At 43.8% G+C, this 25,596-nt stretch overlaps 1 protein-coding gene across 19 annotated transcripts in view; it reads right to left on the bottom strand.

The window, feature by feature from the left end:
- The window catches only part of PLEC (plectin), a 476,113-nt gene that overhangs the window by 166,120 nt on the left and 284,397 nt on the right, over positions 1–25,596 (bottom strand). For 3 of the 19 annotated variants that reach the window (XM_053715471.1, XM_053715473.1, XM_053715477.1), the window contains exon 1: positions 947–1,243. The exons of the other annotated variants lie outside the window; for them this stretch is intronic. In XM_053715471.1, the coding sequence (XP_053571446.1) occupies positions 947–1,073 (127 nt within the window). In that variant the 5' untranslated portion in view covers positions 1,074–1,243. Of the gene's footprint in view, positions 1–946; positions 1,244–25,596 lie in introns of those variants that run through there. 19 annotated transcript variants of the gene reach the window in all.

Raw genomic sequence — 25,596 nt, 5'->3', positions numbered from 1 at the left:
TACACACACCTGTGCTATACACACACATGTGCCATACATATACACACAGCTTACACACACCTGTGCTATACACACAGCGCCTACACACACACCTGTGCTATACACACACAGCGCCTACACACACACCTGTGCTATACACACACAGCGCCTACACACACACCTGTGCTATACACACACAGCGCCTACACACACACCTGTGCTATACACACACAGCGCCTACACACACCTGTGCCATACACACACAGCGCCTACACACACACCTGTGCTATACACACACAGCGCCTACACACACCTGTGCCATACACACACAGCGCCTACACACCTGTGCCATACACACACAGCGCCTACACACATGTGCCATACATACACACACAGCTTACACACACCAGTGCCATACACACACAGCGCCTACACACACCTGTGCCAAACACACACACAGCCTGTGTCACAATCAGTGGGATAATATTCTGCATAATCTACAGAATGTCCCTTCATTACTATGCGCCTTTGTAACTGGTACAGCCTCATCTCTTCACATCTGGAGATGTGTAGCTAATGCAGCTACACACCGAGAAAAGGATAAGATTACAGGTTTCCAGCTACTTCACAAGGCTTGTTGCACATTTCTCAAGTCCTGCCCAATAATAACAAACACATTGTCATCTCCCTGCGCCTGAGATTTAGAGCATTCCCTTGTGCCACAGTAGTTCCAGCCTCACGCCTCTCTTTACAAAAGTCTCTTCCAAACAAAACAACCTGAATGCCACTAAACTAATTGTTGCCACCAGTCCTGTATGTAGCACCCTATTCTTGGATGCCATCTGTACCAGCTTTCCCTGGCTGTCTCCTCCCTGCTTGTACCACACCCATCTCCTCCAGTCCCATCCTAGTCTGCCCTTCCCTCCATTCCTGCCCACTGCAGCCCGATGCCCCTCACAGCTTGTACCTTTCTTGCCCTCAGTGGCCCTCAATACAGCCAGGTACAGATTGTCCTCTGAACTTGTCCTCTGGCGGAAGGTGCCATCATGGTTGGATGGTAATGCAGCATTTGTGCGGTAACTGTACTGTTCCATAGAGCTGACAATCCAAATCCCCTCTCACTTTTCAATGAAGTCACAAAGTTTCAGCTGCTAATCAGGGAGAGTTGTCTGTTTCTGCGGCTTGAGAGGCAACGTTTTAACTTCCTTTTCCTGTGAGCCCTGTGCTCTGTAGGTCTCTCTCTCCCCTGTGTGCTCCCTCCAATGCCTCTCTGAGCTCTCTGGATCACAGTCCTGCCTCTCTCTGCCCTTCCCTCTCACTCTCCCCCAGGCTATGCAATTCGTGGCCTGCCCTGTCTGGAACCAGCCCCCTCCTCACTTCCCTCCCTTTCCTGAGGTGTGGATCAGTGAGACACACATAGGTGTGCGTCAGTGACACTCCCTGCTCACTATCCCAGCTGCTCACCACTAACACCTCCCTGTGTATCATCCTAAGTACAAGGCACTAAGGCTGGATATGGGATTGGGGGCAGCGGTGCATAAAAAAAAGCAAAAAATGTGACTGTGAATAAGAAAAATATTCAGTGTTAACTCTTTAGCTGTCAGATATTAGTTGTTAAAAAAAAATAACATCACAAACATTTATTTTGCAAAAAAAGTGATAAAATAATTAGCAGCACATTCTATAGCTCCATCATTTCACAGAGACACAGAATATATCAGACATGAGTTATGAATATTGCTTCTTACTAAAGAGTGGAGAAGTCTAACCCCCACTATAAGACTTGTGACCCCCCAATAACAAACACTGCTACTATTTATTCCAGAAGCTGAATAAATGCAGTAGTCAGTACCCCTGTTGCTGGCAACCACAGGGAAGCCATCACTATTTAAGTCATTAAACCTCCTGATCATCTGTGCCTGATAACCCCTTGACTGCCAGCTGCCTCTGTATTAAACACTTATCCATAAGAGCAGCACAAGTCACTTCAGTGACATTATACACAGACTCACAAATCACTTAAACCGTGTACATGTTATACACCCCAAGGACAAGAGGAGAACAAAACCTATTTCCTCTCTGGGTTTACTGAACAAAGTACTGCGCTACAGGACGATAAAAAGAAGTCAGAAAGTTTCCCTAAGATTATTTAGTGTTCAATCTGATGCCCCTGCCTCTGTATTTAGCAGATTATAACGACATAGGATTCTGTGTCTGTATAAGAGGCCTCTGTACTAGTTGTTGTGGGGACCACCACTGCTGAGCGAGCGTTCCCTGCACCGTTACTCTTTAACACACTCATATTAGATACTGTGACTCATTGAGTATTTCCTGTGAGCTGCTGCACTGTTAGTCACTTCTTGCTACTGTTGTGCAGAGGGAGTGGCTCAGACCTCTGCATCTCACACATTTTACAGATTTACTTAAGCACAAATAGTTCTGTGTAAGTGGTTTGTTTGGTTGTTTGTCCTGAAACTGCCTAATTCACCCGTATCTGTGAGCTGATATCGCCTCTCAGTCAGCCCGGGGGGACACGGGTGGGGGGTGATTTAGAGAAACAAAAAGCTGTTTAAATAGGTGTTTACTATTAACCTACAGCAAACAAATAAGGCGTGTCAAGGTGAGAGTCCCATTCTTAACTAGTGCCTAATGAATACAACCTGTTGCTTAATAGAAATGCTTCCCACACACATGCATAGACTGATAGACAGACAGACATACAGATAGTGATAGATAGAGATATACCGCTGAGCATATTCCATTGATATTGATTATGAAACAGTCTTGACAAAGGTCCCTGGGAGGACCGAAACGTTGACTGAACCTTGTTGATGAAATACTAATAAAAATATTGCTAATTAAGCCCTGTGCCTCTTCTTTCTTTGAAGTTTCTATATATCTATATATTCATTACAATTATCTGAGATTAAAATCCTCCATGTCTCAAAAGTAAATCAATACAAATCTTTGCATAGAATATTAGCACATCTAGGCAAGCAGAGAGATAGAGAGAAGATAGGAGAGAGAGAGAGAGAGAGAGAGAGAGAGAGAGAGGGAGGGAAGAGAGGAAATAGGAAAGAGAGAAAAGAGAGGAGATAGAGAGAGAGAGAGAAGATAGGAGAGAGAGAGAGAGAGAAAGGGGGGAAGAGAGTAGATGAGAGAGAGAGAAGAGAGGAGATAGGAGAGAGAGAGAGAGAAGAGAGGAGATAGGAGAGAGAAGAGATAGGAGAGAGAGAGAGAGATATAGTAGATAGATAATAGATATACAGAGAGATTAGATAGATATTCAGATAGATATACAGATAGATGATAAATACACAGATAGACAGACACAAATAGATAGACATACAGATAGATTGAATGATAGATAGATGGATACTAGATAAATAATAGATAGATATACAGATAGAGATAGCTAGACATACATATATAGATACAGACTGATAGATGATATATTGATATACAGATAGGTTAATTGATAGATCGATACACAGATAGATAGACACAGATAGATGATACACAGATAGATACACAGATAGATAGATAGATACACAGATAGATAGATATACAGATAGATTTATAGAATGATAGATATCCCTATGAAGAAAGCAATCTCCTCCTAGCCGTCATGCCCAGGCCTCTGCCACGAGGAACGCGCCAGGTCTTGCATTCCTACAACTTGCTTTGACAAAGCTGGCTCAATATCTTGCAGCTACACATTCCTGCAGACTCAAATGCGGCTTCCAGGCTTTAACCCCTTCTTTACTGTGCCTATACCTGTAATAGCCTAAAGTAACCATTTATGGCACACATTGGGTTAATAGCAACAATTTTTAAAGTCTTATAACAAGCACACTTCTTTAGTTTCTTGCAACTGTTTCTGAATCCAAAGGGTTAACATGCTCACTGCCAGGGGAATGGAAAGCCCACACTATTCTCAGTATCCAAATATTGCCAACCCGCAGTGATTCACTACTGTGGTTGGACAGGGACACACCCGGCTAGTTGTAAGGGGCATAACGAAGCCTGGTCAGCACCAACACGCAGACTGGGGCATAACAAAGCCTGGTCAGCACCAACACGCAGACTGAGGCATAACAAAGCCTGGTCAGCAGCAACACGCAGACTGAGGCATAACTAAGCCTGGTCAGCAGCAGCACGCAGACTGAAGCATAACTAAGCCAGGTCAGCACCAACACGCAGACTGAGGCATAACAAAGCCTAGTCAGCACCAACACGCAGACTGAGGCATAACTAAGCCTGGTCAGCACCAACACGCAGACTGAGGCATAATAAGCCTGGTCAGCACCAACACGCAGACTGAGGCATAACTAAGCCTAGTCAGCACCAACACGCAGACTGAGGCATAACTAAGCCTAGTCAGCACCAACACGCAGACTGGGGCACAACTAAGCCTGGTCAGCACCAACACGCAGACTGAGGCATAACAAAGCCTAGTCAGCACCAACACGCAGACTGAGGCATAACTAAGCCTGGTCAGCACCAACACGCAGACTGAGGCATAACAAAGCCTAGTCAGCACCAACACGCAGACTGAGGCATAACAAAGCCAAGTCAGCACCAACACGCAGACTGAGGCATAACTAAGCCTAGTCAGCACCAACACGCAGACTGAGGCATAACAAAGCCTAGTCAGCACCAACACGCAGACTGAGGCATAACAAAGCCTAGTCAGCACCAACACGCAGACTGAGGCATAACTAAGCCTGATCAGCACCAACACGCAGACTGAGGCATAACTAAGCCTGGTCAGCACCAACACGCAGACTGAGGCATAACAAAGCCTAGTCAGTACCAACATGCAGACTGGGGCATAACAACACGCAGACTGGGGCATAACAAAGCCTGGTCAGCACCAACACGCAGACTGGGGCATAACAACACGCAGACTGGGGCATAACGAAGCCTAGTCAGCACCAACACGCAGACTGGGGCATAACAACACGCAGACTGGGGCATAACAACACGCAGACTGGGGCATAACAAAGCCTGGTCAGCATCAACAAACAGACTGGGTCATTACAAAGCCTGGTCAGCACCAACACGCAGACTGGGGCATAACGAAGCCTGGTCTGCACCAACACACAGACTGGGGCATAACGAAGCCTGGTCAGCACCAACACGCAGACTGGGGCATAACGAAGCCTGGTCAGCACCAACACGCAGACTGAGGCATAACTAAGCCAGGTCAGCACCAACACGCAGACTGAGGCATAACAAAGCCTAGTCAGCACCAACACGCAGACTGGGGCATAACAACACGCAGACTGGGGCATAACAACACGCAGACTGGGGCATAACAACACGCAGACTGGTCAGCACCAACACGCAGACTGGGGTATAACAACACGCAGACTGGGGCATAACAAAGCCTAGTCAGCACCAACACGCAGACTGGGGCATAACAACACGCAGACTGGGGCATAACAAAGCCTGGTCAGCATCAACAAACAGACTGGGGCATAACAAAGTCTGGTCAGCACCAACACGCAGACTGGGGCACAACGAAGCCTGGTCAGCACCAACACACAGACTGGGGCATAACGAAGCCTAGTCAGCACTAACACGCAGACTGGGGCATAACGAAGCCTGGTCAGCACCAACACACAGACTGGGGCATAACGAAGCCTGGTCAGCACCAACACGCAGACTGGGGCATAACGAAGCCTGGTCAGCACCAACACGCAGACTGGGGCATAACGAAGCCTGGTCAGCACCAACACGCAGACTGGGGCATAACGATGCCTGGTCAGCACCAACACGCAGACTGGGGCATAACGAAGCCTGGTCAGCACCAACACGCAGACTGGGGCATAATGCAGCCTGGTCAGCACCAACACGCAGACTGGGGCATAACGATGCCTGGTCAGCACCAACACGCAGACTGGGGCATAACGAAGCCTGGTCAGCACCAACACGCAGACTGGGGCATAATGAAGCCTGGTCAGCACCAACACGCAGACTGGGGCATAACGAAGCCTGGTCAGCACCGACACGCAGACTGGGGCATAACGAAGCCGGGTCAGCACCAAAACGCAGACTGAGGCATAACAACACGCAGACTTGGGCATAACGAAGCCTGGTCAGCACCAACACGCAGACTGGGGCATAACAAAGCCTGGTCAGCACCAACACGCAGACTGGGGCAAAACAACACGCAGACTGGGGCATAACGAAGCCTGGTCAGCACCAACATGCAGACTGGGGCAAAACGAAGCCTGGACAATACCAACACGCAGACTGGGGCATTACGAAGCATGATCATCACCAACACACAGACTGGAAGCTGCTTGGTTCAGAGATAAAAGTGTTAAGAATCCAATGTACATTATACATTATCTCCCAGTGTTTATAGATCTAGGTCTTGTTATCTATTAGTGACCTACAGCACACACAGATATGGAGGGAATATATATATATATATATATACACACATACACACAATGTGTCAGTATCTGCACATACAATGAATGTTTTAGCAATAAAACTGTCAGTTTTGTAGCGCAATTTGCATTATTTTGCAGTCCAGTGACACACCTCTTGAAAGGCCTAGAGTGTGTAATGTATCTCCTTTACTGGGCAGATAATAGTGATAAAGCAGTTAATGACTAGCATGTTGCAGGGTTAGAGTGCTGTATTAGTACGTAATAGTAAATGAGCTGATGCACAGGAAATAGTTTAGCACAAAAGTAGTGCTTATATAATGAACTCATTATTTACAGGGTGTACGGCAAGAGATCACTGACATCTATCCCAGACTCTAATTAAGTAGCAGACAAGTCACATCTATACCTCAGTTTTATGCTACAAAACATCTGCGATTTATGTCTCTCCAGTGAACGCTCTCCTCTAGATACTGTGTGCAAATTACACCTGTATAGCACTGCTGAATCGGTGTGTGCATTACCCCTGTATAGCACTGCTGTATCTGTGTGTGTATTACCCCTGTATAGCACTGCTGTATCTGTGTGTGTATTACCCCTGTGTAGCACCGCTGAATCTGTGTGTGTATTACCCCTGTATAGCACTGCTGAATCTGTGTGTGCATTACCCCTGTATAGCACTGCTGAATCGGTGTGTGCATTACCCCTGTATAGCACTGCTGAATCTGTGTGTGCATTACCCCTGTATAGCACTGCTGAATCGGTGTGTGCATTACCCCTGTATAGCACTGCTGAATCGGTGTGTGCATTACCCCTGTATAGCACTGCTGAATCTGTGTGTGCATTACCCCTGTATAGCACCGCTGAATCTGTGTGTGTATTACCCCTGTATAGCACTGCTGAATCTGTGTGTGTATTACCCCTGTATAGCACTGCTGAATCTGTGTGTGTATTACACCTGTATAGCACTGCTGAATCGGTGTGTGCATTACCCCTGTATAGCACCGCTGAATCTGTGTGTGTATTACCCATGTATAGCACTGCTGAATCTGTGTGTGTATTACACCTGTATAGCACTGCTGAATCTGTGTGTGTATTACCCCTGTATAGCACTGCTGAATCTGTGTGTGTATTACCCCTGTGTAGCACTGCTGAATCGGTGTGTGCATTACCCCTGTATAGCACTGCTGAATCGGTGTGTGCATTACCCCTGTATAGCACTGCTGAATCTGTGTGTGTATTACCCCTGTATAGCACTGCTGTATCTGTGTGTGTATTACCCCTGTATAGCACTGCTGAATCTGTGTGTGTATTACCCCTGTATAGCACTGCTGAATCGGTGTGTGCATTACCCCTGTATAGCACTGCTGAATCGGTGTGTGCATTACCCCTGTATAGCACTGCTGTATCTGTGTGTGCATTACCCCTGTATAGCACTGCTGAATCTGTGTGTGCATTACCCCTGTGTAGCACTGCTGAATCTGTGTGTGTATTACCCCTGTATAGCACCGCTGAATCTGTGTGTGTATTACCCCTGTATAGCACCGCTGAATCTGTGTGTGTATTACCCCTGTATAGCACCGCTGAATCTGTGTGTGCATTACCCCTGTATAGCACAGCTGAATCTGTGTGTGCATTACCCCTGTATAGCACCGCTGAATCTGTGTGTGTATTACCCCTGTATAGCACCGCTGAATCTGTGTGTGTATTACCCCTGTATAGCACCGCTGAATCTGTGTGTGCATTACCCCTGTATAGCACTGCCGAATCTGTGTGTGCATTACCCCTGTATAGCACTGCTGAATCGGTGTGTGCATTACCCCTGTATAGCACTGCTGAATCGGTGTGTGCATTACCCCTGTATAGCACTGCTGAATCGGTGTGTGCATTACCCCTGTATAGCACTGCCGAATCGGTGTGTGCATTACCCCTGTATAGCACTGCTGAATCTGTGTGTGTATTACCCCTGTATAGCACTGCTGAATCTGTGTGCATTACCCCTGTATAGCACTGCTGAATCTGTGTGCATTACCCTTGTATAGCACTGCTGAATCTGTGTGTGCATTACCCCTGTATAGCACTGCTGAATCTGTGTGTGTATTACCCCTGTATAGCACAGCTGAATCTGTGTGTGCATTACACCTGTATAGCACCGCTGAATCTGTGTGTGTATTACCCCTGTATAGCACTGCTGAATCTGTGTGTGTATTACCCCTGTATAGCACTGCTGAATCTGTGTGTGTATTACCCCTGTATAGCACTGCTGAATCTGTGTGTGTATTACCCCTGTATAGCACTGCTGAATCTGTGTGCATTACCCTTGTATAGCACTGCTGAATCTGTGTGTGCATTACCCCTGTATAGCACTGCTGAATCTGTGTGTGCATTACCCCTGTATAGCACTGCTGAATCGGTGTGTGCATTACCCCTGCATAGCACTGCTGAATCGGTGTGTGCATTACCCCTGTATAGCACTGCTGAATCTGTGTGTGTATTACACCTGTATAGCACTGCTGAATCGGTGTGTGCATTACCCCTGTATAGCACTGCTGAATCGGTGTGTGCATTACCCCTGTATAGCACTGCTGAATCGGTGTGTGCATTACCCCTGTATAGCACTGCTGAATCGGTGTGTGCATTACCCCTGTATAGCACTGCTGAATCTGTGTGTGCATTACCCCTGTATAGCACCGCTGAATTTGTGTGTGTATTACACCTGTATAGCACTGCTGAATCGGTGTGTGCATTACCCCTGTATAGCACTGCCGAATCTGTGTGTGTATTACCCCTGTATAGCACTGCTGAATCTGTGTGTCTATTACACCTGTATAGCACTGCTGAATCGGTGTGTGCATTACCCCTGTATAGCACCGCTGAATCTGTGTGTGTATTACCCCTGTATAGCACTGCTGAATCGGTGTGTGCATTACCCCTGTATAGCACTGCCGAATCTGTGTGTGCATTACCCCTGTATAGCACTGCTGAATCGGTGTGTGCATTACCCCTGTATAGCACTGCCGAATCTGTGTGTGTATTACCCCTGTATAGCACTGCTGAATCTGTGTGTCTTTTACACTTGTATAGCACTGCTGAATCTGTGTGCATTACCCCTGTATAGCACCGCTGAATCTGTGTGCATTAACCCTGCATAGCACTGCTGAATCTACATGCATTACCCCTGTATAGCACCGCTGAATCTGTGTGCATTACCCCTGTATAGCACCGCTGAATCTGTGTGCATTAACCCTGCATAGCACTGCTGAATCTATATGCATTACCCCTGTATAGCACCGCTGAATCTGTGTGTGTATTACACCTGTATAGCACTGCTGAATCAGTGTGTGTATTACCTCTGTATAGCACTGCTGAATCTGTGTGTGCATTACCCCTGTATAGCACTGCTGAATCTGTGTGTGCATTACCCCTGTATAGCACTGATGAATCTGTATGCATTACCCCTGTATACCACTGCTGAATCTTACTGTACCCCTGTATAGCAATGCTGAATCTTACTGTACCCCTGTATAGCACTGCTGAATCGGTGTGTGCATTACCCCTGTATAGCACTGCTGAATCTGTGTGTGCATTACCCCTGTATAGCACTGCTGAATCTGTGTGCATTACCCCTGTATAGCACCGCTGAATCTGTGTGTGCATTACCCCTGTATAGCACCGCTGAATCTGTGTGTGTATTACACCTGTATAGCACTGCTGAATCTGTGTGTGTATTACACCTGTATAGCACTGCTGAATCTGTGTGTGTATTACCCCTGTATAGCACTGCTGTATCTGTGTGTGCATTAACCCTGTATAGCACTGCTGAATCGGTGTGTGTATTACACCTGTATAGCACTGCTGAATCTGTGTGTGTATTACACCTGTATAGCACTGCTGAATCGGTGTGTGTATTACACCTGTATAGCACCGCTGAATCTGTGTGTGTATTACACCTGTATAGCACTGCTGAATCTGTGTGTGCATTACCCCTGTATAGCACTGCTGAATCGGTGTGTGTATTACCTCTGTATAGCACTGCTGAATCTGTGTGTGTATTACACCTGTCTAGCACTGCCGAATCTGTGTGTGTATTACCCCTGTATATAGGGAGTGCAGAATTATTAGGCAAATGAGTATTTTGACCACATCATCCTCTTTATGCATGTTGTCTTACTCCAAGCTGTATAGGCTCGAAAGCTTACTACCAATTAAGCATATTAGGTGATGTGCATCTCTGTAATGAGAAGGGGTGTGGTCTAATGACATCAACACCCTATATCAGGTGTGCATAATTATTAGGCAACTTCCTTTCCTTTGGCAAAATGGGTCAAAAGAAGGACTTGACAGGCTCAGAAAAGTCAAAAATAGTGAGATATCTTGCAGAGGGATGCAGCACTCTTAAAATTGCAAAGCTTCTGAAGCGTGATCATCGAACAATCAAGCGTTTCATTCAAAATAGTCAACAGGGTCGCAAGAAGCGTGTGGAAAAACCAAGGCGCAAAATAACTGCCCATGAACTGAGAAACGTCAAGCGTGCAGCTGCCAAGATGCCACTTGCCACCAGTTTGGCCATATTTCAGAGCTGCAACATCACTGGAGTGCCCAAAAGCACAAGGTGTGCAATACTCAGAGACATGGCCAAGGTAAGAAAGGCTGAAAGACGACCACCACTGAACAAGACACACAAGCTGAAACGTCAAGACTGGGCCAAGAAATATCTCAAGACTGATTTTTCTAAGGTTTTATGGACTGATGAAATGAGAGTGAGTCTTGATGGGCCAGATGGATGGGCCCGTGGCTGGATTGGTAAAGGGCAGAGAGCTCCAGTCCGACTCAGACGCCAGCAAGGTGGAGGTGGAGTACTGGTTTGGGCTGGTATCATCAAAGATGAGCTTGTGGGGCCTTTTCGGGTTGAGGATGGAGTCAAGCTCAACTCCCAGTCCTACTGCCAGTTTCTGGAAGACACCTTCTTCAAGCAGTGGTACAGGAAGAAGTCTGCATCCTTCAAGAAAAACATGATTTTCATGCAGGACAATGCTCCATCACACGCGTCCAAGTACTCCACAGCGTGGCTGGCAAGAAAGGGTATAAAAGAAGAAAATCTAATGACATGGCCTCCTTGTTCACCTGATCTGAACCCCATTGAGAACCTGTGGTCCATCATCAAATGTGAGATTTACAAGGAGGGAAAACAGTACACCTCTCTGAACAGTGTCTGGGAGGCTGTGGTTGCTGCTGCACGCAATGTTGATGGTGAACAGATCAAAACACTGACAGAATCCATGGATGGCAGGCTTTTGAGTGTCCTTGCAAAGAAAGGTGGCTATATTGGTCACTGATTTGTTTTTGTTTTGTTTTTGAATGTCAGAAATGTATATTTGTGAATGTTGAGATGTTATATTGGTTACACTGGTAAAAATAAATAATTGAAATGGGTATATATTTGTTTTTTGTTAAGTTGCCTAATAATTATGCACAGTAATAGTCACCTGCACACACAGATATCCCCCTAAAATAGCTTTAACTAAAAACAAACTAAAAACTACTTCCAAAACTATTCAGCTTTGATATTAATGAGTTTTTTGGGTTCATTGAGAACATGGTTGTTGTTCAATAATAAAATTAATCCTCAAAAATACAACTTGCCTAATAATTCTGCACTCCCTGTAGCACTGCTGAATCTGTATGCATTACCCCTGTAAACCACTGCTGAATCTTACTGTACCCCTGTATAGCAATGCTGAATCTTACTGTACTCCTGTATAGCACCGCTGAATCTGTGTGTGCATTACCCCTGTATAGCACTGCTGAATATGTGTGCATTACCCCTGTAGCTGAATCTATGTGCATTAACCCTGCATAGCACTGCTGAATCTATATGCATTACCCCTGTATAGCACCGCTGAATCTGTGTGTGCATTACCCCTATATAGCACTGCTGAATCTGTGTGTGTATTACCCCTGTATAGCACTGCTGAATCTGTGTGTACATTACCCCTGTATAGCACTGCTGAATCTGTGTGTGCATTACCCCTGTATAGCACTGCTGAATCTGTGTGTATTACCCCTGTATAGCACAGCTGAATCTGTGTGTACATTACCCCTGTATAGCACTGCTGAATCTGTGTGTGCATTACCCCTATATAGCACTGCCGAATCTGTGTGTGCATTACCCCTGTATAGCACTGCCGAATCTGTGTGTGCATTACCCCTGTATAGCACTGCCGAATCTGTGTGCATTACCCCTGTATAGCACTGTCAAATGTGTGTGTATTACCCCTGTATAGCACTGCTGATTCTGTGTGTGCATTACCCTTGTATAGCACTGCTGAATCTGTGTGTGCATTACCCCTGTATAGCACTGCTGAATCTGTGTGTGCATTACCCCTGTACAGCACTGCTGAATCTTACTGTACCCCTGTATAGCACTGCTGAATCTTACTGTACCCCTGTATAGCACTGCTGTATCTGTGTGTGCATTACCCCTGTATAGCACCGCTGAATCAGTGTGTGCATTACCCCTGTATAGCACTGCTGAATCTGTGTGCATTGCTCCTGTATAGCACTGCTGAATCTTACTGTACCCCTGTATAGCACTGCTGAATCTTACTGTACCCCTGTATAGCACTGCTGAATCTTACTGTACCCCTGTATAGCACTGCTGAATCTTACTGTACCCCTGTATAGCACTGCTGAATCTTACTGTACCCCTGTATAGCACTGCTGAATCTTAATGTACCCTTGTATAGCACTGCTGAATCTTACTGTACCCCTGTATAGCACTGCTGAATATTACTGTACCCTTGTATAGCACTGCTGAATCTTACTGTACCCTTGTATAGCACTGCTGAATCTTACTGTACCCCTGTATAGCACTGCTGAATCTTACTGTACCCTTGTATAGCACTGCTGAATATTACTGTACCCCTGTATAGCACTGCTGAATATTACTGTACCCTTGTATAGCACTGCTGAATATTACTGTACCCTTGTATAGCACTGCTGAATCTTAATGTACCCCTGTATAGCACTGCTGAATCTTACTGTACCCCTGTATAGCACTGCTGAATCTTACTGTACCCTTGTATAGCAATGCTGAATCTTACTGTACCCCTGTATAGCACCGCTGAATCTGTGTGTGCATTACCCCTGTATAGCACTGCTGAATCTGTATGTGCATTACCCCTGTATAGCACTGCTGAATCTTACTGTACCCCTGTATAGCACTGCTGAATCTTACTGTACCCTTGTATAGCACTGCTGAATCTTACTGTACCCCTGTATAGCACTGCTGAATCTTACTGTACCCTTGTATAGCACTGCTGAATCTTACTGTACCCCTGTATAGCACTGCTGAATATTACTGTACCCTTGTATAGCACTGCTGAATCTTACTGTACCCCTGTATAGCACTGCTGAATCTTACTGTACCATTGTATAGCACTGCTGAATCTTACTGTACCCCTGTATAGCACTGCTGAAGCACTATAGATTATTACAGATAATAATAACTATTACAATACAGGCTGAAGCTGCACAGGGCCCACTGAATCATACTCGCTGCCTGCTGAGACTCTGATCAATAGCCACTACACCCGGGCACCACACTGCTGTCATCAGGGGTAAGGCAATATACATATTGTATTTAGTTTATAAAGAAGTGTTTATGGTATCAGGAGATGTAATACATAGTGTTATTCTTTATATTGGGGGGACACACAATGCTGACATAGGGCAGGGCATACAGGGGACATGGGGTGCCAGGGCCCCGCAAATGCTGTGGCCCTGGTGATCCATAAAATAGAGGGTCACACACAGCCCCTGCCTGAAGTCTGCATCAGTGCTGGCAGTGAGTCAGTACTGTATCACACACAATATGCAGGAGCTGTGACCTGTAGTTTGTGCATATGTATTACTGTGTGCTGAAGAGCTTACAATCTAGTGCTATAATTACATATTCCCTGAGAATATGTGTATTACTGTGTGCTGAAGATCTTACAATCTAGTGTTATAATTACATATTCCCTGAGAATATGTGTATTACTGTGTGCTGAAGAGCTTACAATCTAATGATATAATTACATATTCCCTGAGTATATATGTGTATTACTGTGTGCTGAAGATCTTACAATCTAGTGCTATAATTACATATTCCCTGAGTATATATGTGTATTACTGTGTGCTGAAGAGTTTACAATCTAGTGCTATAATTACATATTCCCTGAGTATATATGTGTATTACTGTGTGCTCAAGACCTTACAATCTAGTGATATAATTACATATTCCCTGAGTATATATGTGTATTACTGTGTGCTGAAGAGCTTACAATCTAGTGCTATAATTACATATTACCTGAGTATATATGTGTATTACTGTGTGCTGAAGAGCTTACAATCTAGTGATATAATTACATATTCCCTGAGAATGTGTATTACTGTGTGCTGAAGAGCTTACAATCTAGTGATATAATTACATATTCCCTGAGTATATATGTGTATTACTGTGTGCTGAAGAGCTTACAATCTAGTGATATCATTACATATTCCCTGAGAATATGTGTATTACTGTGTGCTGAAGATCTTACAATCTAGTGCTATAATTACATATTCCCTGAGTATATATGTGTATTACTGTGTGCTGAAGAGTTTACAATCTAGTGCTATAATTACATATTCCCTGAGTATATATGTGTATTACTGTGTGCTCAAGACCTTACAATCTAGTGATATAATTACATATTCCCTGAGTATATATGTGTATTACTGTGTGCTGAAGAGCTTACAATCTAGTGCTATAATTACATATTACCTGAGTATATATGTGTATTACTGTGTGCTGAAGAGCTTACAATCTAGTGATATAATTACATATTCCCTGAGAATGTGTATTACTGTGTGCTGAAGAGCTTACAATCTAGTGATATAATTACATATTCCCTGAGTATATATGTGTATTACTGTGTGCTGAAGAGCTTACAATCTAGTGATATCATTACATATTCCCTGAGAATATGTGTATTACTGTGTGCTGAAGAGCTTACAATCTAGTGCTATAATTACATATTCCCTGAGTATATATGTGTATTACTGTGTGCTGAAGAGCTTACAATCTAGTGCTATAATTACATATTCCCTGAGTATATATGTGTATTACTGTGTGCTGAAGAGCTTACAATCTAGTGCTATAATTACATATTCCCTGAGTATATATGTGTATTACTGTGTGCTGAAGATCTTACAATCTAGTGATATAATTACATATTCCCTGAGTATATATGTGTATTACTGTGTGCTGAAGAGCTTACAATCTAGTGATATCATTACATATTCAGTGCACATACACAGACAGAGTGGCAGGATTTACTGTGACTTCTAAGCACGGTGCCAGCGTGTTACACAACACCTGCAGGAGTGCAGACTCTCTAGCTGACTATATATGTGTGTTACTGTGTGCTGAAGAGCTTACAATCTAGCGATATAATTACATATTCCCTGAATATATATGTGTATTACTGTGTGCTGAAGAGCTTACAATCTAGTGCTATAATTACATATTCCCTGAGTATATATGTGTATTACTGTGTGCTGAAGAGTTTACAATCTAGTGCTATAATTACATATTCCCTGAGTATATATGTGTATTACTGTGTGCTGAAGAGCTTACAATCTAGTGCTATAATCACATATTCCCTGAGAATATGTGTATTACTGTGTGCTGAAGAGCTTACAATCTAGTGCTATAATTATATATTCCCTGAGAATATGTGTATTACTGTGTGCTGAAGAGCTTACAATCTAGTGATATAATTACATATTCCTTTAGTATATATGTGTATTACTGTGTGCTGAAGAGCTTACAATCTAGTGCTATAATTACATATTCCCTGAGAATGTGTATTACTGTGTGCTGAAGAGTTTACAATCTAGTGCTATAATTACATATTCCCTGAGAATATATGTGTATTACTGTGTGCTGAAGATCTTACAATCTAGTGATATAATTACATATTCCTTGAGTATATATGTGTATTACTGTGTGCTGAAGAGTTTACAATCTAGTGTTATAATTACATATTCCCTGAGTATATATGTGTATTACTGTGTGCTGAAGAGCTTACAATCTAGTGATATAATTACATATTCCCTGAGTATATATGTGTATTACTGTGTGCTGAAGAGCTTACAATCTAGTGCTATAATTACATATTCCCTGAGTATATATGTGTATTACTGTGTGCTGAAGAGCTTACAATCTAGTGCTATAATTACATATTCCCTGAGTATATATGTGTATTACTGTGTGCTGAAGAGCTTACAATCTAGTGCTATAATTACATATTCCCTGAGTATATATGTGTATTACTGTGTGCTGAAGAGTTTACAATCTAGTGTTATAATTACATATTCCCTGAGTATATATGTGTATTACTGTGTGCTGAAGAGCTTACAATCTAGTGCTATAATTACATATTCCCTGAGTATATGTGTATTACTGTGTGCTGAAGAGCTTACAATCTAGTGCTATAATTACATATTCCCTGAGTATATATGTGTATTACTGTGTGCTGAAGAGCTTACAATCTAGTGCTATAATTACATATTCCCTGAGTATATATGTGTATTACTGTGTGCTGAAGAGCTTACAATCTAGTGCTATAATTACATATTCCCTGAGTATATATGTGTATTACTGTGTGCTGAAGAGCTTACAATCTAGTGATATTATTACATATTCAGTGCACATACACAGGCAGAGTGGCAGGATTTACTGTGACTTCTAAGCACGGTGCCAGCGTGTTTCACAACACCTGCAGGAGTGCAGTATCTCTAGCTGACTATATATGTGTGTTACTGGAGCAGCACAGTCAGGCTGGGGCTCCCACTAACTTGCTAACAACATGTTACTGTAGTTAATTACCCATTTCCACCTCATACAGGAAGGAATGCGGCACAAAGCAGACAATGAATGTAAAAACATCTCGAACTCTGATGTTTCTGAAAGAGGCAATTAATGGGATTTGGGCTAATAAGTTCCCTGTCAGTGCAGAGAGGCTGCTGCTGCATGCGTCGGATTAGAGGGAGTGAAGGGGTTAATCATGTAATTGTTAGCAATGGTGATATGTCTCTAATTATCTGCACAACGTCCTGTCAGATAATCATCACTTGACAGGCTGATACACGCCGACCCACTCTGTATATATAGTTATGTATTTGCACTGAGCCGGCAGTGGTGAGAGCTTGTGTGTGTATTTAGGTATGTTGTGTGCGAGTATGTTGGTATGTGTGCGAGCATGTAGGTATATATGAGAGCGAGTATATAGGTGTATATGTGTGTGCGAGTATATAGGTGTATATGTGTGTGCGAGTACGTAGGTGTATATGAGAGCGAGTATGTAGGTGTTTATGTGTGTGCGAGTACGTAGGTGTATATGAGAGCGAGTATGTAGGTGTTTGTGTGTGCGAGTATGTAGGTGTATATGAGAGCGAGTATGTAGGTGTTTATGTGTGTGCGAGTACGTAGGTGTATATGAGAGTGAGTATGTAGGTGTTTATGTGTGTGCGAGTATGTAGGTGTATATAAGAGCGAGTATGTAGGTGTATATAAGAGCGAGTATGTAGGTGTATATGAGAGTGAGTATGTAGGTGTATATGAGAGTGCGAGTATGTAGGTGTATATGTTTGTGCAAGTATGTAGGTGTATATGAGGGCGAGTATGTAGGTGTATATGTGTGTGCGCAAGTATGTAGGTGTATATGCAAGTATGTAGGTGTATATATGTGTGCGAGTATGTAGGTGCATATGTGCGTGCGCGAGTATGTAGGTGTATATGAGAGCGAGTATGTAGGTGTATATGAGAGCGAGTATGTAGGTGTATATGAGAGCGAGTATGTAGGTGTATATGAGAGCGAGTATGTAGGTGTATATGAGAGCGAGTATGTAGGTGTTTATGTGTGTGCGAGTATGTATATGTATATGAGGGCGAGTCTGTAGGTGTATATGAGGGAGAGTATGTAGGTGTATATGTGTGCGCGCAAGTATGTAGGTGTATATGCAAGTATGTAGGTGTATATGTGTGTGCGCAAGTATGTAGGTGTATATGAAGGAGAGTATGTAGGTGTATATGAGAGCGAGTATGTAGGTGTATATGAGTGCAAGTCTGTAGGTGAATATGAGTGCAAGTCTGTAGGTGAATATGAGAGCGAGTATGTAGGTGTATATGAGTGCAAGTCTGTAGGTGAATATGAGAGCGAGTATGTAGGTGTATATGAGTGCAAGTATGTAGGTGTATATGAGAGCAAGTCTGTAGGTGTATATGAGAGCGAGTATGTAGGTGTATATGAGAGCGAGTATGTAGGTGTATATGAGTGCAAGTCTGTAGGTGTATATGAGTGTGTAATGTGTGTGTATATACATGCATGTGTTTGGATATGAGTGTGTGTATGTGCATGCATGTGTTTGAGAGGGTATGAGTGGGTGCATGTGTGTGTTTGGGTATGCATGGGTGTATGTGCATGCATGTTGCAGGGTGTGTGTATACGTGTATGTGCATTCATGCGTTTGGGTATGCATGTGTATATGTGCATTAATATGTTTGGGTATGCGTGTGTATGAGCATTCATGTGTTTGGGTATGTGTGTGTGTGTGTAAGTGCATGAGTGTGTATGTGCATTCATGTGTTTGGGTATGTATGTGTATTCCTGTGTTTGGGTATGCATGTGTGTGTGTGTGTATATGTGTATTCCTGTGTTTGGGTATGCATGTGTGTGTATGTGCATTCATGGGTTTTGGTATGCAAGTGTGTGTATGTGCATTTATGTGTTTGGGTATGTGCGTATGTATGTATGTATATGTATGTGATTGTATGTATGTATGTGCGTGCGTGTATGTATGTGCGTGCATGTATGTATGTGCGTGCATGTGTGTGTATGTACATGTATGTATGTGTATGTGCCATGTGTGTGTATGTACCATGTGTGTGTATGTATGTGTGTATGTATGTGTGTGCATGTGTCATATGTGTGTATATATATGTGCATGTATGTGTGTGTGTATGTATGTGCATGTATGTGTGAGTATGTATGTGTATGTACCATGTGTGTGTATGTATGTGCATGTGTGTGTATGTATGTGTGTATGTGCCGTGTGTGTGTATGTGCCGTGTGTATGTGCGTGTTTGTATTTGCCATGTGTGTGTGTATGTGTATGTGTGTGTATGTATGTGCCATGTGTGTATGTTTGTGCATGTGTGTGTGTATGTGCCATGTGTATGTATGTGCATGTGTGTGTGTATGTGCCATATGTGTGTATGTATGTGCATGTGTGTGTGTATGTGCCATATGTGTGTATGTATGTGCATGTGTGTGTGTATGTGCCATATGTGTGTATGTATGTGCATGTGTGTGTGTATGTATGTGCCATATGTGTGTATGTATGTGCATATATGTATGTGCCATGAATGTATGTATGTGCAATGTGTGTGTGTATGTGCAATGTGTGTATGTATGTGCATATGTGTATGTATGTGCCATATATGTATATGCATGTGAGGATGTATGTATGTGCGTGTATGTATGTGCCATGTGTGTATGTATGTGTCTGTATATATGTGTATTTATGTGTATGTATATGTGTGTATGTGTGTGTGTGTATGTATGTGTATGTATGTATGTATGTATGTGCCATGTGTGTATGTGCATGTGTGTATGTATGTGCATGTGTGTATGTATGTATGTATGTATGTGCATGTGAACCTGCTGTACCCACATCTGGGCAGTGTTAGGTGCTTTGCTTGTTTGCTTTCTAGGTGTGAGCTCGCTGAGGGAGCTGGATGGGACCTTTGGAACGAGAGATGATCTGCAAGAACAATGAGCCCAGTGCCATCCTGCTCCGCCTGACAATACCTTGCACTTCCCTCACCCTGACAAGATAACCCAGTTTGGGGCACATCAGGTATTAACCCCTTGCTTAGCAATATCATATTAGTTAACCCCTTGCTTAGCAATATCATATTAGTTAACCCCTTGCTTATAAACATCATATTAGTTAACCCCTTGCTTAGCAATATCATATTAGTTAACCCCTTGCTTAGAAACGTCATATTAGTTAACCCCTTGCTTAGAAACGTCATATTAGTTAACCCCTTGCTTAGCAATATCATATTAGTTAACCCCTTGCTTAGTAATATCATATTAGTTAACCCCTTGCTTATAAACGTCATATTAGTTAACCCCTTGCTTAGCAATATCATATTAGTTAACCCCTTGCTTAGCAATATCATATTAGTTAACCCCTTGCTTAGTAATATCATATTAGTTAACCCCTTGCTTAGCAATATCATATTAGTTAACCCCCTGCTTAGCAATATCATATTAGTTAACCCCTTGCTTAGCAATATCATATTAGTTAACCCCTTGCTTAGCAATATCATATTAGTTAACCCCCTGCTTAGCAATATCATATTAGTTAACCCCTTGCTTAGCAATATCATATTAGTTAACCATGCTCCCTTGTTGCAGACACGCTCACACCCCCCTCGTGCTTTGTGATGTTTGCCGAATCTCTAGGGCTGTATAAATAATGTATTACAATAATAACATACACAATAATGTGCAGGGCACCTTAAGCCTTAACAACTGGCTATTTTATCACAAGTTACTAATCTGTCCAATGAACAGACAGGGCCCAGGACAGCCAGTGGTACAAATATATAGATCTCTAAGTTTGTATCAATATCAGTGATAGCTTTGTTACCATTAGCTACAACACATATCCTAGCAGGGTCTTCAAGTGGTCGTAATATATACTCATGCGCCGACTCTACTGGAAGTCAGTGCATGTATCTACCACCTCCTCAGTAATTAGTATTATTTGTGTAATTGGTGCAGTTACAGGATTCAGCATCATAATAAAATAAGGACTGTTGCTTGTTTGGATACCACAGACATTCCTGTGCAGTAGAGAATGAGGGGGGAGGGTAATCTGTCCTCAGGTAAAGTGACCATCTCTAGTGTCCCCAAATATAACCAGCTCCCCATGCTTATCTTAATCACATCTAAGATGGGCAGGAAATAAAAGTTTAATGGCACTGGCTTGGTCCAAAAACAGGCTGGACAGGGCTCAAAGCTCAGTAGTACTGACCGGGTCATACAGCAGACAGGACATAAAGCTCACTAGTACTGACCGGATCATACAGCAGACAGGACATAAAGCTCACTAGTACTGACCGGGTCATACAGCAGACAGGACATAAAGCTCACTAGTACTGACCGGGTCATACAGCAGACAGGACATAAAGCTCACTAGTACTGAACGGGTCATAAAGCTCACTAGTACTGAACGGGTCATACAGCAGACAGGACATAAAACTCACTAGTACTGACTGTATGACACTAGTACTGACCGGGTCATACAGCAGACAGGACATAAGCTCACTAGTGCTGACCGGGTCATACAGCAGACAGGACATAAGCTCACTAGTACTGACCGGGTCATACAGCAGACAGGACATAAAACCCACTAGTACTGACCGGGTCATACAGCAGACAGGACATAAGCTCACTAGTACTGACCAGGTCATACAGCAGACAGGACATAAAGCTCACTAGTACTGACCGGATCATACAGCAGACAGGACATAAAGCTCACTAGTACTGACCGGATCATACAGCAGACAGGACATAAAGCTCACTAGTACTGACCGGGTCATACAGCAGACAGGACATAAAGCTCACTAGTACTGACCGGGTCATACAGCAGACAGGACATAAAGCTCACTAGTACTGAACGGGTCATACAGCAGACAGGACATAAAGCTCACTAGTACTGAACGGGTCATAAAGCTCACTAGTACTGAACGGGTCATACAGCAGACAGGACATAAAACTCACTAGTACTGACTGTATGACACTAGTACTGACCGGGTCATACAGCAGACAAGACATAAGCTCACTAGTGCTGACCGGGTCATACAGCAGACAGGACATAAGCTCACTAGTACTGACCGGGTCATACAGCAGACAGGACATAAAACCCACTAGTACTGACCGGGTCATACAGCAGACAGGACATAAGCTCACTAGTACTGACCTGGTCATACAGCAGACAGGACATAAAGCTCACTAGTACTGACCGGGTCATACAGCAGACAGGACATAAAGCTCACCAGTACTGACCGGGTCATACAGCAGACAGGACATAAAGCTCACTAGTACTGAACGGGTCATACAGCAGACAGGACATAAAGCTCACTAGTACTGAACGGGTCATACAGCAGACAGGACATAAAACTCACTAGTACTGACTGTATGACACTAGTACTGACCGGGTCATACAGCAGACAGGACATAAGCTCACTAGTGCTGACCGGGTCATACAGCAGACAGGACATAAGCTCACTAGTACTGACCGGGTCATACAGCAGACAGGACATAAAACCCACTAGTACTGACCAGGTCATACAGCAGACAGGACATAAGCTCACTAGTACTGACCTGGTCATACAGCAGACAGGACATAAAACTCACTAATACTGACTGTATGACACTAGTACTGACCGGTTCATACAGCAGACAGGACATAAAGCTCACTAGTACTGACCGGGTCATACAGCAGACAGGACATAAAGCTCACTAGTACTGACCGGGTCATACAGCAGACAGGACCATAAAGCTCACTAGTACTGACCGGGTCATACAGCAAACAGGACATAAAGCTCACTAGTACTGAACGGGTCATAAAGCTCACTAGTACTGAACGGGTCATACAGCAGACAGGACATAAAACTCACTAGTACTGACTGTATGACACTAGTACTGACCGGGTCATACAGCAGACAGGACATAAGCTCACTAGTGCTGACCGGGTCATACAGCAGACAGGACATAAGCTCACTAGTACTGACCGGGTCATACAGCAGACAGGACATAAAACCCACTAGTACTGACCAGGTCATACAGCAGACAGGACATAAGCTCACTAGTACTGACCTGGTCATACAGCAGACAGCACATAAAACTCACTAGTACTGACCTGGTCATACAGCAGACAGGACATAAAACTCACTAATACTGACTGTATGACACTAGTACTGACCGGTTCATACAGCAGACAGGACATAAAGCTCACTAGTACTGACCGGGTCATACAGCAGACAGGACATAAAGCTCACTAGTACTGACCGGGTCATACAGCAGACAGGACATAAAGCTCACTAGTACTGACCTGGTCATACAACAGACAGGACATAAAGCTCACTAGTACTGACCTGGTCATACAGCAGACAGGACATAAAGCTCAGTAGTACTGACCTGGTCATACAGCAGACAGGACCATAAAGCTCACTAGTACTGACCGGGTCATACAGCAGACAGGACCATAAAGCTCACTAGTACTGACCGGGTCATACAGCAAACATAATATAAAGCTCACTAGTACTGACCTGGTCATACAGCAGACAGGACAAAGCTCACTAGTACTGACCTGGTCATACAGCAGACAGGACATAAAGCTCATTTATACTGACCTGGTCATACAGCAGACGGGACATAAAGCTCACTAGTACTGACCTGGTCATACAGCAGACAGGACATAAAGCTCACTAGTACTGACCGGGTCATACAGCAGACGGGACATAAAACTCACTAGTACTGACCTGGTCATACAGCAGACAGGACATAAAGCTCACTAGTACTGACCTGGTCATACAGCAGACAGGACATAAAGCTCACTAGTACTGACCTGGTCATACAGCAGACAGGACATAAAGCTCACTAGTACTGACCGGGTCATACAGCAGACAGGACATAAAGCTCACTAGTACTGACCGGGTCATACAGCAGAAAGGACATAAAGCTCACTAGTACTGACCTGGTCATACAGAAGACAGGACATAAAGCTCACTAGTACTGACCTGGTCATACAGCAGACAGGACATAAAGCTCACTAGTACTGACCTGGTCATACAGCAGACAGGACATAAAGCTCACTAGTACTGACCTGGTCATACAGCAGACAGGACATAAAGCTCACTAGTACTGACCGGGTCATACAGCAGACAGGACATAAAGCTCACTAGTACTGACCGGGTCATACAGCAGAAAGGACATAAAGCTCACTAGTACTGACCTGGTCATACAGCAGACAGGACATAAAGCTCACTAGTACTGACCTGGTCATACAGCAGACAGGACATAAAGCTCATTAGTACTGACCTGGTCATACAGCAGACAGGACATAAAGCTCACTAGTACTGATCTGGTCATACAGCAGACAGGACATAAAGCTCATTTGTACTGATCTGGTCATACAGCAGACAGGACATAAAACTCACTAGTACTGACCGGGTCATACAGCAGACAGGACATAAAGCTCACTAGTACTGACCGGGTCATACAGCAGACAGGACATAAAACTCACTAGTACTGACCGGGTCATACAGCAGACAGGACATAAAACTCACTAGTACTGACCGGGTCATACAGCAGACAGGACATAAAGCTCACTAGTACTGACCTGGTCATACAGCAGACAGGACATAAAGCTCACTAGTACTGACCGGGTCATACAGCAGACAGGACATAAAGCTCACTAGTACTGACCTGGTCATACAGCAGACAGGACATAAAGCTCACTAGTACTGACCTGGTCATACAGCAGACAGGACATAAAGCTCACTAGTACTGACCGGGTCATACAGCAGACAGGACATAAAGCTCACTAGTACTGACCGGGTCATACAGCAGACAGGACATAAAGCTCACTAGTACTGACCGGGTCATACAGCAGACAGGACATAAAGCTCACTAGTACTGACCGGGTCATACAGCAGACAGGACATAAAGCTCACTAGTACTGACCTGGTCATACAGCAGACAGGACATAAAGCTCACTAGTACTGACCTGGTCATACAGCAGACAGGACATAAAGCTCACTAGTACTGACCTGGTCATACAGCAGACAGGACATAAAGCTCACTAGTACTGACCTGGTCATACAGCAGACAGGACATAAAGCTCACTAGTACTGACCGGGTCATACAGCAGACAGGACATAAAACCCACTAGTAGTGACCTGGTCATACAGCAGACAGGACATAAAGCTCACTAGTACTGACCTGGTCATACAGCAGACAGGACATAAAGCTCACTAGTACTGACCTGGTCATACAGCAGACAGGACATAAAGCTCACTAGTACTGACCGGGTCATACAGCAGACA

Source organism: Bombina bombina, chromosome 5 (assembly GCF_027579735.1).
Source record: "Bombina bombina isolate aBomBom1 chromosome 5, aBomBom1.pri, whole genome shotgun sequence".
In the NCBI taxonomy this organism is placed as follows: domain Eukaryota; kingdom Metazoa; phylum Chordata; class Amphibia; order Anura; family Bombinatoridae; genus Bombina; species Bombina bombina.
This window is presented reverse-complemented; position numbering and strand designations above follow the sequence as displayed.